The sequence below is a fragment of the Vitis vinifera genome, chromosome 15 (genome assembly GCF_030704535.1).
Source record: "Vitis vinifera cultivar Pinot Noir 40024 chromosome 15, ASM3070453v1".
In the NCBI taxonomy this organism is placed as follows: Eukaryota; Viridiplantae; Streptophyta; class Magnoliopsida; order Vitales; family Vitaceae; genus Vitis; species Vitis vinifera.
The window spans coordinates 23,252,832-23,271,191 of NC_081819.1; the positions used below are offsets into that span (position 1 = coordinate 23,252,832).

Here is an 18,360-nt window from a genome sequence, read left to right on the forward strand (position 1 = left end):
AAGTGTAAAAAAAAACTTATTTAATTAATAAAATTAAAATATCATAATAGATTTAATAAAAATATATTTAAAATATAATTCCCAAATATAAAATTCAATTTCATGTTAGCAATGATTACTTTTGTTTTTTCACTTCTTTTAAATTCAAATTTTGCTTTAATGGATTGGATGGAGAATTATCCAATGAGTCAATAATAAGGACTTACGAAAAAATGAAAAAGTAAAAAACAGGAAAAAAAAATGCAAGTCCAATCAAATTCCTTTTCTATCTATGGTTACCATTTTTGTTTTTTTTGCATTTTTTTTTTAAACTTTTTTTCTAATATAAATAAATGCGGAATTATCAAATCAAAATTGCCTCTGACGCCAGAGAAAAACGACGTCGCTTAGCGCTGTGCCCACACTTCGCCGCCAAACAGTTGTAAAGCGCGCTCCGTTCTTTTCAGTCGAACGGGGAAGAAGGTAGCAGAAAAAGGAGACCCAAACCCTAACCCTAGCTGGAGAATTGAAGAGTACATGGCATCTTCCATGGCGTTCGCAGACTGTTCAACCTCCGCTCCTACTCGAACCTTCCTATTCAGCAGACTCAGACCCCGCAGAGGCCTCCCCTCTATCCCACCACATCTCCTTCGAGGACTCCCAGTAGCTGGTTTCCGGCTCCCCAGCCTTCGTATAACAAACTCACCGTCCTCCTTTCCTAAAGGTACCTTCCTTTATTCGATATACTTGTTCACACCATGAGTGTTTCCTGGAAATAACTTTTCTGTGATTTTCTTTTTGTTATTATTATTTTTTCTCAGGGAATGCTTTTCTTCGAAACAAACAGGGTTTCAGACATTTTAGACCGTTTACAGTTTTGGCAAGTGTTTCCGCTTCTGAAGGTTGTAGCTTTTACTGGTTTGTTGTTTTAGTTATCGTAGGGTGGTGTTGTTATCTGTTGTGGCATTTTGTAGAGTGCGTGGCCAATATGTTTCGTTCGGATTAGTCGATGGTGGTGAACAATGCTTCCTTCTTACAAAAGAAAGGAGTAGAAAAAAGGGGTTTGTAGAGTATTTTTTTCACTTATGGAAACAAAGAAAGACCTCAATTTAGAGAATTGTGTTTCAAAATAGTCACTTTAGGTGCCAGAGAGTTCCTTTTAGAGTCTAAATTTAGATTGGAAAAGTTATCTTGTACATTGAGCAGCGGTTGGTGTTAATTTGTTTGATTCATTTCCCATGAATGAACATATATTCTCTATTAACTTGCTTCTGTTTGGATCGTTTCCATTTGAAAATTTTAAACTTAGTTGATGACCCTGGGCCTGAGCATTGAAATGATGGAGGAGCTATAGCTTGTACCCTTGTAAAGTTTGCGTGGCTGTCAGTTGGTTAAGTTTTATGATTGGAATTGGCAGTTGTTTGGTTCTGGATTCATGTCACTTGTGAATGTGAGCACTATTTCAGGTTTCCACCATCTTTGAAGTTCCAAAACTGGGTTTTGTAAAGAGTATTTAACATAAGGGTTGTCTTTGTACTGAAGAAAAGTGCAGTTAGAAGTTGTCTTGGGGCACTCTAGATTTGGAATTAGTTCTTCCTGTGATATTGCTACTAAACTCATGGGGTGAATTTTTAGGAAGGGCTTGAATTGGAGCTTAACATGGCTCCCTCCATATTGGAAAAGGGTAGCGGACAGTTGTTAAGGTCATTCTGGGGTGTGTTGCCCTGAAACCAGTTTCTCCCCATGATGTTGCAAATAAGCTTATGTGACAATGTCATGAAAAGGGTTTGAAAATATCTGAGATGTTTCTTTGAACCAGTTTGGTCATCTGCACAACATTGTTGACAACCTAATGGCATAGATTAAGCTGTTACTTTTAATATTTTCACGATACTATATAGAATTGGTCATGCCACTTCTGGAAAACAGGCTGCTTTCCTATCCTACTGTATAGGAAGTGGTTTTATTACATAAAATTTCGGTTATCCTATTATATTGTAAAGTGGGTTCACTGCATGAACATTTGATTTGATGTACTGCATTGATACCAATTTTTTTATTAATTTTGCCAAATTTTTTGTTCTTTAACTATATAGTAAGTGGCTTCTTATGATGTTACACCCTGTTCCAATGATCCTCTTTAGCTGCTAGAAGAACCTAGAGGCATCTACACATCTTCATAGACAAATGGTAGATATTGGAGTTTTTGTGGAGTATCCTATAGAATTCTTGAGAACTCTTGTGCATATAAGCGTAATATGTACATAGATTGTGTGTTGTAGTATCTAAAGTGTTTTAGATTTGTAGAGAACCATCAAGGTTTCGTGTTGTTCCATTCTAGCCTCCTAGTGTTCTATTCTAACACAAGTTCCATTCTTCCAAACTCTCCAAGTGTTACGTCATTTGTTCATTTCTAGCCTTCATGTTGCTTGCTTAGCATAGCAAGTGCAGGGAAGGCTCAAGTTTCTTGAGTTGTCTAAGGCTCAAGTCCGTGGCAATGAGCTTCTTTCCATTTTGATGTTGCATTGTATAGTATTAAATTATCAATGGATCTGACCAATTTAGTTGTGTTTGGATATCTCTGAATGCTAGGTTCTTGCTTTATGTCTTGGATTTTTTTAATGCTATTGCTTGATCATTTTTTATTGATCTCTTGCACAGCTGCAATATCTACAGAGGCCTCTGCTATGGTAATTGATGGGAAATCAATTGCCAAGGAAATAAGACATGAGATAACTACTGAAATATCAAGAATGAAGGATGAAATTGGTGTCATTCCTGGGCTAGCAGTTATTCTGGTTGGGGATAGGAAGGATTCTACAACTTACGTTCGTAACAAGAAAAAGGCTTGTGAATCTGTAGGGATCAAGTCTTATGAAGTGTGCTTGCCTGAGGACTCCACGGAAGAAGAAGTGCTTAAGTTCATCTCAGGCTTTAATGACGATCCTGAAGTTCATGGCATCCTTGTTCAATTGCCTTTACCTTCTGTATGCTTCGAATCTGAAAATCATTTTTGCACTAGTGAACTGTTGAGAAAAGTAATAACTAGTTTTTTTATATTGGTAAATGCTCCAGTATTTACAAAGAACTTAGGAAATTACAACATATCGTTACCTGAAAAAGAAACCCTCGTGAAAGATAATTTAATGAGAAGATTATTACTGTTTGAACTATCAATTTGTTGGCAGCACAAGAATTCAATTTCTTTGTAAAAGTGGGCACCTGCAGAAATATATTCTAAATCTGGTGGTGGTTCTTGTTTGGAATTGTTTGCATGGCTCTTTTTCATACTATGCTTCAACGTCAATTTCATTTGTGCACTTGATGAATCTTGGTTTTTTAATTCCTAAAGTAGAAGGATGAGGTTGGAAATGATTCAATGAGATTACTTGTTTTTTTTAAAAGGGGAAGGGGGGTGGGGTGTGTTAGGGGTTGCAACATTCTAGAGAAGAAGATTCATCTTTTGAGGTGGCTAGTCATTTGTTCAAATAAAAGAAAGGGGGGTTGGATATTTGAAGGCTAATTAAGCTTAACAAGGCTTTATTGGAGAAATGACTTTGGCATTATGTGGAGGAGCAGGACAATTTGTGGAGGAGAGTCATTCAAAGGAGGTTGAAGGCAGTTGGATCTCAAAGGAAGGAAAGAGTTTGGGGTGTGCCTTTGGAAAGCAATCAGAAGGGATTGGGGTGATTTTGAATCTTGCACAACCCTTATGATTAATGATAGTACTAGAACAAAATTTAGGTTTGGTATGTGGTATGGCAATCACCAGATTCACCACTTTAAGGACTCTTTCCTATCTTTGCTTGGTATTACTTCAAATAGATAAGCTTGGGTAGCTGATTTTCAGGCGGAAACAGAGCATCAGGTCATTGGTCCCATCACTTTTTGAGAAATCTACTAGATAGGGAGATGGAGATGATTCAAGATTTTTTTTTGGGTTTATTGATTCCATAGTTTGAGGGTATAGGACAATCTTCATCATGAATTGCCTTTTTAAATTATTACCTATATTTATGAGGATACTGGTTCATTCACAGTGATGTATTTGTTCAGAAAAAGATAGATGAACTTAATGGGAAATTTGATTTCCATGGGATGTTGAAGTGCATTATGTTCTTAGAACCGCATGAAACTTATTAGATGAATAGACTTAAATAGATGTGGTTGTATTTCAAAAATGATGGATTAGTTTGAATATCTAGAATTTTTCCTTGTAGTTGATTCATAATATAGTTTTTACTTGCTTTTGTTTGGTTTTTGCAGCATATGAATGAGCAGAACATCTTAAATGCTGTTAGCATTGAGAAAGATGTGGATGGATTTCACCCATTGAACATCGGTCGGCTTGCCATGCGAGGCAGAGAGCCCTTGTTTGTCCCTTGTACGCCAAAAGGGTGCATAGAGTTATTGCATAGATGTAACATTGACATCAAAGGAAAGCAGGCTGTTGTGATTGGCCGAAGCAATATTGTTGGGATGCCAGCTGCTCTATTACTGCTAGTAAGTCTCCAAGTTTTTTGTGTTTTTGTTTCCGTTTTTATTTGGCCCCCCTCCCCCCCCACCCTTTTTTTTTTCTGTTGCTGCTATATGCCCTTTTTTCCTTATTAACATTGAACCTCTGTATGTTTTAATTTCGGTAGAGAGAAGATGCTACTGTGAGTATAGTCCATTCCAGAACCAAGAACCCCGAGGAGGTCACAAGCCAAGCAGATATCATCATCGCAGCTGTAGGACAACCAAACATGGTGAGGGGTAGCTGGATAAAGCCGGGTGCTGTAATCATTGATGTTGGAATAAATCCGGTAGAGGTGAGCATATTTTTCCCCCTTGATTATAATACTTGTTTCAAGTGAAAGGAGGAATGACTTGGTTATATGCCAAATATCAAGCTTCCTTTTTCAGATCAAATTTCTTAGTTATTGAGTAGGTCTCTTGCATATGATTGTGTGTAGGACGCAACAAGTCCTCGGGGTTATAGGTTGGTTGGAGATGTTTGTTATGAGGAGGCCTGCAAGATAGCTTCTGCTGTTACTCCAGTTCCTGGTGGAGTCGGTCCAATGACTATAGCAATGCTCCTGTCCAATACTCTCAGCTCAGCAAAGAGGATGCACAACTTCCAGTGACAAAGCTGCAGTTCCTTGGGGATAATTTATTTAATTTAAACAGAGTACCCCAGCCTAATGCTTTTATTTTGTTCAAGCCAAACTGTTTCTCAGGATGCATTCCAACCTGGATCTTGTTCCTTGCTAATAATCAAGAAAAACAAATTTCTAGATCAGCCTGTTTTTTCATCTGCAAGATCTGCACTTTGGGGTGGTTTTTCCTTTGGTAAACCTGGGAGTTGTGTGAATTGGAGCTTGGTGATTAGGGACCCTTAAAGTAGGGCCAACTAGGAGAGTCCTCTTTTCTTGAACAACCCCAAAAGTATTGCTACTGCTCCCAGTTTTTTATTTTCATTTTTTGTTTTTTGTCTTGGAGTTGAGGGTTGGACCTCCGGAGGTATCTTAGAAATTGTTCAAGGGAGAGCTTGATATTTTTCTCTGATTCTGATTTTATTCCAAAATGAGAGACCTGGAATACCTAATAACAATTCACATCACATGATAGTGTAAGGCCAAAGGCATCCTTCATCTATCAAGGGATTACACTATATCACTTGGGAGATTGCAAAGCCACTTCTGAGGATTTTCTTGTCCTACATCAAACAATCTTAAATCTTATTTTGTTTGTGGCAGAGTCAAAACCTTGCCATGCGTGTGAGGTTTATTTAAGGAAAAGAAAAGAAAGTGCAGAAAATAGGAGGAAAGAAAAAAATATAAAATAGATTTAAAATTAATAAATTATTTTACATATAACCTTTTTCAAATTTTCATTCATTTTTATTTATGTATATAAAAATTAAATAATTTTAAAACATATAGAATTATAACTAATTTTGATTATGTTTAATTTTCTTAAATTTTATACGGTAAACAAAATAAGAAACATAGCATCAGGTGGTTACGGCCGAATAGAGGCAGTGCCACAAAATAAATAACCTCTTTTGTCACCAACATAAGATTATCAATGTACAGGTTTTCTTTTAAACTTGAATGCTAATCCAAATTTATTCAAGATGGGATTCCCATTATAACGATTTCCCAGCAGAGACATCAATTCGTGCTTCAAAATGATCCATTCCAGTCCTGCTTTGCTGCTTTGTACTCCTCAGAATTGAAACCTGAAAGAAATTGCAACATATAAATAGAATGCGTGCCACATTTTCAAGAACCAACAGAAGCATGTGAGCACAATGCTTGGAAGCTATTAAACAAAAAAACAAATCCGGAGGACCTGGTGAGTATCTAACTTGACTCAGCTCAAAATGTTCTATTCAAATTTCTTGGGTTAAGCTCAATCAATTTTAGATATACTTGAAGTCCTATGCTGGGTTTTTCAGGTGAATTCCCCCTCAACCTGATCTCAACTCTCTGTATTGATGGGAAATTCATCGGGGGCCAGTTCAGCAGGAGAGAACCTACCATTGATCATGGCCACGACTGAGTTCAATAATCTCTATGATTCTGTGTTCAAAAGTTCATGGGTATAATTTGTGTAATGCTTCAGTTGCTTGTTATATTGTATGTTTGAAAATAATGTTCATGTAGTTCTTGTTGGGACAAGGATAGCTGGTCCCAATTCAGGTACTGTCTGACATAATTATTCCACTGGGTGTTAATATGATATGTGCATTCAATTGAAGAAGAAATGACACTCGGAACTAGGATCTAAATCAAACTAGGGAGATTAAAAATAGGGATCTAAGGTTTGGCCTTGAGGTGAATGTGGTTGTTCCATTAGAAATTAAATTGCATAAAATGAACAACGATTGTGATACCTTGGGCCGTTCCATAGAGCTTCCAAAATAACCTATTCCAAAAGATAAGGAAGAGTATGAAGCTGCAATCTCTATAGCTTTCAGCTTTGGTGAATTCTGGGGGGCCTACAGCAATCAATACAGAAACAAATGACAAAAGAACACAAAGAATATATTTGGAAAAACTAAGAGAGAGCATCTGGTTGGTAGCTCACTGTTATTGGAGCATCAGCTTGCACAAGTAGAATTCCAGCACTTTTATCAGTACCATGTTGACTGCTGTTTTGAACAACGGAGCGTAAAACTTTGGTGCATGCAGAGGCAGGGCCTGCCTGAGAACTGTGTGAGGAAGATAACCATGTCATGATCACCAACTGGGGTTATAGATGGCTAAAGATTTACAGCTTTAACACATATCTTGACTAAACAAAATAATAAAAGTAACTAAAACAAAGCAACACGTCAAAATCAGCAAATATTCTTCTCTTTATTCTTCCTTTTTCCCCTCAATTTTTCAGAATGCAGACACAAGCTGCTATTCTGAATCTTATAACTATAATCATGTCAATTTATAGTATTGAAATAATTCACTTCTACACTAGTCACATTAAGTGAACCTGTAAAGACACGGATTAGATCAGATGTGGCTCTTCAGGTTTACCATGGGAGAAACTTCTCTGGCATTTAAGACAGTTTCTTGACTTCAACTTGTAAGTCCTAACCTAAAGCTATTCAGCTTTAACAAAAAAGTTTCCCCTACATAAAATTTGATATAGAGAAGAGTACTGGATAAAATATAAGAATAAGATCCCAACAAAATGTGCAGTAGTAGAGGGCCTAGAGGCATAAGAAGCTAATATAAATCACTCCCCTAATCGTCTCTTCTGAGTCCAATCTCAAAAATAAGATACCATACTTATGGTTTCTTCTAATAGTCTTTACAATCCTCAAAAACCACCCATTTCTTTGCTTCAAATTTTCCCGAGAATTCAAGGCAGAACTGTTTTGCAGAATCTAAGATCCTCCTTGCTCCAAGCTTAAAACTTCAAGACTCTTATAGATTTGAAAAAGAAAATGGAGAATTCCAAATTACCCATGTTTGGTAAACTAGAATTCCATAACACGAACCATGTTATTGGAGGTAAAACTTATAACTTGATAATGAAGCTTTTTCCATATCAAGAAAACAACATATTTCTGATAAAGGTTAACCAAAAGCTGACCATACAGTGATGATGAGACACAGCACTCCCGAGCTGCAAATCCTCTCATTAAACTTTCTCCTGCACCAGTAGCACAACAGCCAACTATAAATGGAGCCCCAAAGGGACCTTTGGAAGATGCCCAACAACCTGAACCATACATTGCTGCCAGTCCCACACGACCACTAACCTGTTAGAAACAGTGAAAGGTAAAAAACCAAAAAAAAAAAAAGGCTAAAGCAGTTGTAGCTAAATTACTGGAAGCCAATTTATTTATATCAAAATGTCAGGTTCAAAGTGCATAAGCTCTCATTTCTGGCAAACAGTGAAAGAATACTTTTCAAGTCAATCAAAATTGCAAATTAAAAAAAAAAAAACCATTTAAGAATGAAGGTGAAACTTAAATGCTTATTATTAATACTAAGACCCAAAAAAGAAAGCATCAAGAGATTAACATTCTAGGTTTTCCAGGTGATCTCAAATCTGAGGGTTACGCAAGAAAAACATCTGAACACTCACAAGCACAATCCTAAGGCTTATACCATAAAGAGTTGCAAGTAGGGGAAACATGTAACACCCTCATGTGAGATGCCATCTACTTTACCAAATCACTGGTGTCTTCTTAAAATGACAAGTGTTAACATTTATTTTTTTTGCTCTTATTCAAAGTGATTATAAGAAACATTCATCACCTTCAGTGCAATGCCACCACTTGAGGCCCCAGATGCTATGTGTCCTTCAGTGTCGACACAAATAACCCCAACAGTGTCCATAATATAGTCATCCTCCAATGCACTCAGCACCGATGACTGGCCACCTTCATTTCCGTTTGAAGAATCACTAGGTTGAGCATCCAATTCTAAAACACAAATACATCCAATATTAATTGCATGAGCGCGCAAATGAATGGAGGGATCAGTTTCATCACCTAGGGAAGTTAGATTTATGGATCACTTCACATGAAGATAATGATTGATGATCTACGTATAACAGTGATGGAATACCTGATAACACAGCAGTCTCCTGAGGACTACAAAAGGGTTCCACAGAAGAAATTTTCTTCTTAGCCATGGCATCATCAAGCATTGCTTTATATTTTTGCCATTGTAGTCTTGCCTTTTCCGTCACCAGCCACTGTTTCCAAATATGAACATGTATGATTAACCCATCCCAGAATATCAGAAAGAATCTATGGCGAAGAGATTTGTCATCTTGGAATTCTAAAATTGTTAAATTCAACAAAAGAATAATGATTTATATTAAATGGAAATTTCAGTAAGTCTTAACCTCATCAGCCTCTTTAATAGTTGCTGGTAGATCAATACCCTTGGACTTTGCCCATATGCGAGCACCTTCACCAACTAAGAAGCTGGGAAACAAAAAAGATGCTCCATGTGTAAATTAAAATGAAAAAGAGGGAAAAAAAACAGGGGAGACAAAGGAGTCTTTGGTCCCCATTCAATAACATAACTAGTTTTTCTTCAGATGTTAAAAGACTAAGCAAATTAATGCATCAGAATTTTGAAATAAACTACTCTCACACCAAAATAAGATCAAGTGCAGCAAATTAAAAATAGAACTGATGACATCATCTATGATATCCCTAAATAGGTCTAACCAACAGAAATAGAAGGGACTTCTGATGCAATGTTGATGCTAGTACAAATTCCAAAGAATTTACCAAACTTTGAGATGGTCCTCCCAGGTGATTGGGAACTGACATGAATGCTGTAGTGGTCCAAGAGTGAAAGGAAAAATAGAAACCAATACTTCTATGATAATATGCATGCAAAAATATAACATCCGAAAAGTAATCAAACCCACCTAAACAACATATCAGTCACGAGTATCCTGACATTGGAACTTCAGTAAGTTCTACTTGAAATAGCTCAACATGTGCAATGAATGCATAAGACATGCACAAACATTTTGTTTGTGGCCCTATAAAGTTCAAGATGCTAACATATAGTTTTTTCATCATACTATGATTGGCCTCTTTCATATCAAAAGGGCATTTTATTTGAATTTTAAATATAGAGCAACACTACATAACTTATCCAATGAATGCCATCTTTGTCCTATGGTTTTGATTTGCTTGAGGTGGGTTTTGTTGAAAGCACTCAGCATGCTTAAGGGACCAGATATAAAGTCATGTCTTACCTACGATTCTCAAAGGACAATGTTGGGAACAAATAATTCAAAGCCATAAAATCACAGCTTATATACACAAGAAATACAAGAAAAAATCTCAATCAAATAAAACAAAGATACTGTGGCAATGTTTCAAGTAAAAAAGGTACTCCTGTCCAATAGATTTAAGAGGCAAGCATGGCAGAGAGTAATCATTACATGGGAGGTACTCGACCAAGCAGGGAGGATCCCAACATCTGTTCCTTGGCCAATAAAGTAGCAATTTGGATGGCATTGCGAACACCTGGTCTACAACTAATGAAATGGTTTAGTTAGTAACTTCAGGGAAAATGTAAAACATAAATTTATAAAATGAAAAAAAAAGTGCTAAAATATTTATATAACAGAAAGAACCAACATAAATGATAGTCGATGATGCAAAAGCAAAAGCCTTTAAGCAACCCAGCAAGAAAATGATTTCCTCATGATAAACTATGTACATTATGCCTTGGGAATACCTGGCACAGCTCCAACAGACCCAAATGCTCCAGAATCACCATCCATGATACTGGCATCGCATTCTACATGACCATCTTCGGACAAATTAGAGCCTCGGCCAGCGTTTGTGCTTGGGTCATCCTTAAATAAAACATTTTAATGATCACACAAAAGAAAAAACAAAGTCAAAAGAGGAGACACAAAAGCACTGAAGTGAGCATCAAGTGAATGGAGAGAACCTTGACAATCACTGGATTCCAACAGATACTATAATTTCAATGGCAACTGGAACATCTCATCCTATTGGTATCTGAGATCAGGAAAACAGGTTGATGGTCAAGAGGTAACATGTTTTTCTGGTTTACCTCCTTTTTACCTTCACAAGAGTTCGTTCAATTCATCAGTTCTAAAGCTTGTATGAATTTAACCTAATTCAAATTTGTTTGAGCTTCCAAAAAGGTTATTCAACTTACATTGCAAACAAAGTTCATCTTGAACCTAGTTTAAACCATGGGCATTTATATTTAGAATCAGTTTTTCAAATATTATAACAAATTGATTCTACTCCCAAAGAAAGGAGTTTAAGCCCTAGAATATAGATACAGGGAGGAAGGCGGGGAGAGAGAGCAGGAGAGAGATACCTCCAATATTTGAATTGCTGCTGAAACAGCATCTATACATCCACCAGAGCCCTAAATTAAACCAAACAAAACACATGAATTAAAGGGTATATTCATCCATAAACTCACGGTATAACAGCATGACCAAATTTAATGAACCTTTTTTTCCCCTTTTTCTGATAGGCAAAAAGTGTATACATATTAATAGCTGTCTAAGCAAATGGTGCAACAACAAAGTACACATGGTGTAAACATATGGCACCAAACAGGCAAGCTAGTAGAAGAGAGATGACCAAATTTAATGAACTTCTCAAATCCAAAACTTTTCTCTTTTCAAGTTATATAGCATAGAATCTATCTTTTCAAAGCTTCAAGAGACATGGTTACAAGGAAATTATGAGAACGGTTTTGTTTGGAGGGGCTCCAGGGATGGTAATTCTCAATTAAATCTTTTATTCGTTTTTTGGAGCCGATGAATGATGTTACCTTTCTTGCAAAAGGTTTGGGGTTTGTTGACGCCCCTAAAAGAGAATTTCTTTGCTTGAGAAGAGGTTTGGGGTAAAATTCTTACTTTGGACCAGTTTATAATATATCATAAGAGCCTGAAATAGGACACACCGGAATACACATGGTATATACAAATACTGCAAAACAGGCAAGCAAAAAGGGAAAAAGAAAACAACGGGCCTATAGGATTTGCCTAGCTAAGGAATGATAGTGTTTGAGGATAACTGCAAAAGTGAGTTTTTTCTATACAGGAGACAACTTGTGAGAAGATTTTGATGCTGGATCAATTGAGAAGACGAGGAAGCCTTTTAACCAGCTGGTGTTTCTTGTGTAAAGGAAATGAGAAATCTGTCAACCATATCCTTCTTCAGTTGGAGAGGTATTATAGGGGTAGCATGGAGTATTATGGGGAAGAAAGAAGTAAAACATGGAGAAATGACCCTTCTATGTTTGTTTTGGACAATTTAGCACAAGTGAAGCCAAAGGACCTTTGATAAGTTAAAGCGACCGGTTTAATCTTTCCAAGACATCTTTATTCATTCTCCGTTTCAGTGGTCTAGCGGTTGTTTGGGTGTTGATTGCTTCCCTTTATTTAACTTCATCATTTGTATATGTGCCCTTTTGCTTTGATCAAGAAGGTCTCTCAATGCGGGAACTTTGTCCATGTTAAATTTCATTGACGTACTTGTTGATAGGGGGTGCCATTTCCTTTTGCCTTTGCACCCCCCTTAGTACACGTCCTGTCTACATGGGTGTTGCCCTTTCGTTAGGGGCTTATTAATAAATTTATCGTTCCCTATAAAAGAGAGAGAGAGAGAGAGAGAGAGAGAGAGAAATAACAATTCGCTTCTTTTCTATCTCTTTCCTCAGTTTTCTCCCAATCCAAACAGAAACAATGCAGATTGGTTACTAAGAAAATGTAGGAAAAGAAAACAAATACCTCCACTAAACAGTTAAGTATGAGTTTTCACTTTCCATGTAAGCTTCGAAGCTTAAATTCGATTAAATTTCCACAACTTTCTCGGCAATTAAACATAGGATAAACGATAAAAAAAAGGGGGAGATTGAAAGAAGACCTTGCGAAGAATAGAAGCAGCAGCGAGGCAAGCGCGCTTCATCGCAGACCTGAGAGATTTCTCGTTGGAAGGCGCATGATATCCAGCGCCCACGTGAACTGCCACGAAGAATCTAGGGTTTTGCTCAGCCATTGATGCCTTCTACAGAGAGAGAGAAACTGTAAGTTTGTAACTCAGGGCAAAACTCAAGGCTCTGGTTTAGGTTTGGGTTAATGGGCGGGTTTAGACTCTGTTTGGATTTCTTGAAGAAAAATAACTTTTTGTTATTACTGAAGTAACGAACCCACCACATTAATTATAATAGATATTAATTAAGTATTATTTATGACTTCCATTAATATTTCATTAATGGGAATATTAATGAAAGCTATCTGAAAAACCTATAAAAGAGTTTCTCATCCCCTGTGATCTGTATTCCTGAGCAAGAAAGAAATTTCTTACTTTATCTTATTTTCTCTGTTTTTTGTTATCTCAATTTTCTCAACTCTTTTTTATTTATTTTTATTTCTTCTTTTATATTATATATCAAAGTAAGATATATTTCATCTATACTACTTTGATTTGTATTGTATTTATCCTTATTTTATAACATGTTATCAACACGAATTGTTCTGAAGGTAATTCTTGTATCTTAAACTTGAAGTAATTAATACAGAATAAAATTTTACATATTTATATTATTATTGATTTGTTTTGTTACATATTTTTAAAAGTTATAAACAAATTATTTGATTATATTTATAATCAAAGTTATACCAATATTATCAAGTTATTATAATTGATTTTAATAATATTGTTTTGTCATATATCTGAAGTTATTTGACAGTATTGAATATCACAAAACTCGAATTTGTGACATTTGACATTTTGGGAAAGAACTATCTATTTGGATCCTTGATGTTGAAACACATCTTAATGCAATGAACCTTGGAGCTACGATCAAAGAAGGAAATCAAGCATCCTTGCAGGATCGCGCAAAAACATTGATTTTCCTTCGTCATCACCTCCATGAAGGTTTAAAAAATGAGTATCTTATGGTAAATGACCCTTTTACTATATGGAGTAATTTGAAGGAAAAATATGACCACAAAAAAACTGTGATTCTCCCAAAAGCTCGATATGATTGGATGCACCTAAGGTTGCAAGATTTTAAAATTGTTAGTGAAACAACTCAGCACTTTTCAAAATCATCTCTCAATTAAAGTTGTGTGGAGAAAAAAATCACAGAAGAAAACATGTTAGAGAAAACTTTTACTACGTTGCATGCCTCGGATGTGCTCCTGTAGCAACAATATCGAGAGCGTAGATTTACAAAATATTCTGAATTAATATCAAGTCTTCTTGTTGCTGAACAAAATAATGAGCTTTTGATGAGAAATCACTAGTCTCGTTCAACTGGATTTGAACCATTCCCTGAAGTGAATGCAATATCATCCCAAACTCGTGGACGTGGATGAGGATGAGGACGTGGTCGTGGAAGAAATCCCTAATACCATGGTTCTTATAGTAATAATTCTCAGAAATGAAAGCCTCGTTGCACCATCAGAAGTGGAACAATACCGAGACAAAACAAGAAAATGGGAAGCGTTTACAAGATAAACCTCCTAAGAACCATGAGAATAATTGTTATAGATGTGGTATGAAGAGGCATTGGTCGCGTACCTATCGTACACCCAAACATTTGGTCGACCTGTACCAAGCATCAATAAAAACAAAAGGAAAAGAGATAGAGATGAACTTTACCAATGGTGATGGATTGGACCTAACCTATTATGACATTGATTTCTTTGGAGGTCCCAATGAAAAAAATAGACCATTTGATAAATGATGAGAAAATTAACATTGATTGATGTTACTTTATATATGAAATAATATATTATTATGTCTTATATTTACATATGATTTTCTTTTGTTATTTACATTATGCCTTGTTTTTTTTAGTTATATCTGAAATCCATGTGTTATTTTATCTTAAGATGAATGAGAATGATGTATGTCTCGTAGACTGTGCGTCCATGCACACAATTCTTCGAGATAGAAGATATTTCCTCGAATTGACATTAACAAAAGCTAATGTAAGTACCATATCTGGTACTACAAACTTAGTTGAAGGTTGGAAGAGCAAACATAATGTTGTCAAATGGAACTAGATTCCATGTAAATGACGCTTTATATTCTAGCAAATCTAGAAGAAATTTGCTCAGTTTTAAAGATATCTATAGAAATGGATATTATATTAAAACTATGAATGAAGATAATGTAAAATATCTTTACATTACTTCCATTATATCTGGCCAGAAGCTTATAATGGAAAAACTCTCGGCTTTCTCCTCTGGGTTGTATCATACAACTATAAAGCCTATTGAATCATATGTTGTTGTGAACCAGAAGTTCAACGAACCAAAAGTTTTTGTCATTTGACATGACATGGTAGGTTACCCAGGGTCTTCAATGATGTGTCGAATAATCGAACACTCACATGGTCATCCACTAAAGAACCAGAAGATTCTTTTGCCCAATGAATATTCATGTGCTGCCTGCTCACAAGGTAAATTGATAGTCAGCCATCTTTTACTAAAGTCATATCCGAGTCACCAGTCTTTTTAGAAAGAATACATGAAGACATATGTAGGCCTATTCATCCACCATGTGGACCATTCCGTTATTTTATGATCTTAATAGATGCTTCTACTAGGTGGTCACATGTTTGTCTCCTTTCTACACGTAACGTTACCTTTGCTAGACTCCTGGCATAAATAATCATATTTCGAGCACAATTTCCAGATTATCCAATTAAGACAATACGTCTTGATAATGATGGCGAATTTACTTCTCAAACATTCATTGACTATTGCATGTCAGTAGGGATATATATTGAGCATCATGTTGCTCATACTCATACCCAAAATGGTTTAGCAAAATCCTTCATCAAACGTTTCCAATTAATAGCTCGACCATTACTAATGAAAACCAAATTACCTATTTCCGCTTGGGGACATGCTATTATGCATGCTGCAACTTTAGTCCGTATTCAACCTACAACTTACCATGAATACTCCTCTTTACAACTTGTGCTTGGAAAACAACCAAATATCTCTTACTTACGAATCTTTGGTTGTGCAGTATATGTACCAATTGCACCTACACAACGCACTAAAATGGGTCTCCAACGAAGACTTGGGATTTATGTAGGTTTTGATTATCCATCTACCATAAGATATCTTGAACCTTTGACATGTGATGTTTTTACACCCCGCTTTACGGATTGTCATTTTAATGAGAGTGTTTTCTCGTCATTAGGGGGAGAAAAGTCAATTCCTGAAGAACGACGAGAAATTAGTTGGAAGGCATCTACTATGACCCATCTTGATTCTCGTACAAATCAATGTAAACTAGAAGTTCAAAGGATCATTCATTTGCAAAATCTTGCAAATCAATTACCAGATACATTCATTGATACAAAGAAAGTGACAAAGTCACATATTCCGACTGCAAATACTCCAGCACAGATTGATGTTCCTGTAGGACAATTAACAAATGAATCTAAGATACACCTGAAGCGTAGTAGACCTATTGGCTCAAAAGATGTAACCCCTCGGAAGAGGAGAACCTAAGAAAAACTTGGCACTCTAGAAGAGACCATCAAAATGACTGACCAGTTTCAAATTGATAAATCTATAGCCCTAGAAGATGCACAAATAATGTAGAAAGCCCCTGAAGAGGCACATATTGAATAAGAAGCCCTTGAAGAGGCACATATTGAACGAGAAGGCCTTGAAGAGGCACATATTGAACAAGAAGCCCCTGAAGAGGCACATCTACCTGAAAATTGTGAGATCTCAGTAAATTATGTACACATGGGAGAGAAATGAGATTGAAATAATATTGTTATTAACAATATTTTTGCTTTCCAAGTGGCCTTTGATATCATAAGAAATGATGAAGATCCCGAACCACGAAATATGAAAGAATGTCGACATAGAAATGATTGGCCAAAATGGAAAGAAGCTATATAGGCAGAGTTAAACTCATTAACAAAATGAGAAGTTTTTGGACCTGTAGTCCAAACACTTGAAGATGTAAAGCATGTTGGGTACAATTGGGTATTTGTACGAAAACGCAATGAGAATAATGAGATCATAAGATATAAAGCGCGATTAGTAGCACAAGGTTTCTTATAGAGACATAGTATTGACTACGAGGAAACATATTCTCCCATCATGGATGCAATCACATTTCGTTTCTTAATTAGTTTGGTAGTCTCAGAAGGAATGGATATGCATCTCATGGATGTTAGTACAACATATTTATACGAATCCATAGATGATGATATATACATGAAAATCTCTAAAGGGTTTAAATTTCCTGAAGCAAATAGTACAAAGCCTCATAGGATGTACTCAATCAAGTTACAACGATCCTTGTATGGATTAAAGCAATCTGGACACGTGTGGTACAATCGCCTTAGTGAATACTTGCTAAAATAAAGGTATGTGAATAACTCTATATGTCCATGCATCTTCATTAAGAAAAATCAGAAACCGGATTTGCAATTATTGTAGTATATGTTGATGACTTAAATCTTGTTGGAACTCCTGAAGAGCTCTCAACTTTCTCAACTCTCTTTTCTGATTTCTTTTTCCCTATTATATATCAAAGTAAGATATATTTCATCTCTATTACTTTGATTTGCATTGTATTTGTCCTTGTTTTATAACACTTTTTTTTTAATAAAACATTACAAATAATTTTTGAAAAAAATGTTTTTGAAAATAAATCTTGAAAAAAAAAACAAAAATATACATATATTTTTAAATACTAATTTTATTCTCATTATTAAATTATTTTTTTGTTAAAAATTCATCGTCTTTTCTATTTGAAAATAATAAGACTGTTTATACTATGTGAAAATTCTATTATACAATTTCACTTAAAACACTTGTGAATGATATAATTAAAGTAAAATAATAAAAATATTATCAAGGTCCGAAACAATGTGATCAGTGCAATGAAACCCCACCAATAATTAAGATTGATATTAAACTTTTGTTTAATATATATGGCTTCCATCCCTGAAAATACTCTATTTCGCATTTTAAGTTTTACATGCTTCTAATTGAATGTCTACCTAAATTAATAATTCAATACAGTAAGCTTGTTCTTTTGATGAGCCAAGAAGAGGTAGAGAGTTTTGGTGTTGGAAAGTTAAGGGTATGTTTCTGAATTATTTGTAACTTAAAAGGCATGTTTGGTAAAAAATTTTTGGCAAATGAGTATTTCAAAAACAAAATTGAAGTGTTTTTTTTTCCATGTTAAGAATTTTGGTAGCATATATAAGTATATTGTGTGTATTCTATTGATTCCTTCAATGGACCTTGGATCGAGCATATAACAAGAATTCTTGAATTTCCTTGGAGATTCTTGATTGGCGTTGAGGTAAGTTTAGCCTGGCTATATAAACTGTTTTTGATACTTGAGTTCTCCCATAG

The 18,360-nt window shown here is 35.6% G+C and overlaps 2 protein-coding genes across 4 annotated transcripts; one reads left to right on the top strand and one right to left on the bottom strand.

Annotated features, from left to right (window-relative positions):
• Positions 1 to 341: 341 nt before the first annotated feature.
• Positions 342 to 5,260, top strand: LOC100249948 (bifunctional protein FolD 4, chloroplastic). Of its 2 annotated transcripts, XM_002269188.4 has the most exons (6): positions 342 to 703; positions 801 to 881; positions 2,641 to 2,966; positions 4,246 to 4,482; positions 4,623 to 4,790; positions 4,935 to 5,260. In XM_002269188.4, the coding sequence occupies exons 1-6, from the start codon at positions 517 to 519 to the stop codon at positions 5,103 to 5,105; spliced, it is 1,170 nt and encodes a 389-aa protein (XP_002269224.1). In that variant the 5' UTR covers positions 342 to 516; the 3' UTR covers positions 5,106 to 5,260. The 2 variants fall into 2 exon arrangements, with proteins under 2 accessions (XP_002269224.1, XP_010661739.1); XM_010663437.3 differs by lacking the exon at positions 801 to 881 and having other exon boundaries at positions 347 to 703.
• Positions 5,261 to 6,002: 742 nt separating this feature from the next.
• On the bottom strand, positions 6,003 to 13,091 carry LOC100258554 (putative threonine aspartase). 2 transcript variants are annotated; one of them, XM_002272381.5, is made up of 11 exons: positions 12,872 to 13,090; positions 11,310 to 11,360; positions 10,689 to 10,809; positions 10,390 to 10,474; positions 9,328 to 9,409; positions 9,045 to 9,174; positions 8,733 to 8,899; positions 8,067 to 8,230; positions 7,054 to 7,177; positions 6,860 to 6,964; positions 6,003 to 6,202 (listed from the first exon to the last, which is right to left on the bottom strand). In XM_002272381.5, the coding sequence occupies exons 1-11, from the start codon at positions 13,001 to 13,003 to the stop codon at positions 6,110 to 6,112; spliced, it is 1,254 nt and encodes a 417-aa protein (XP_002272417.2). In that variant the 5' UTR covers positions 13,004 to 13,090; the 3' UTR covers positions 6,003 to 6,109. The 2 variants fall into 2 exon arrangements, with proteins under 2 accessions (XP_002272417.2, XP_059599202.1); XM_059743219.1 differs by lacking the exon at positions 6,003 to 6,202 and having other exon boundaries at positions 6,854 to 6,964; positions 8,062 to 8,230; positions 12,872 to 13,091.
• Between the last annotated feature and the right edge of the window lie 5,269 nt (positions 13,092 to 18,360).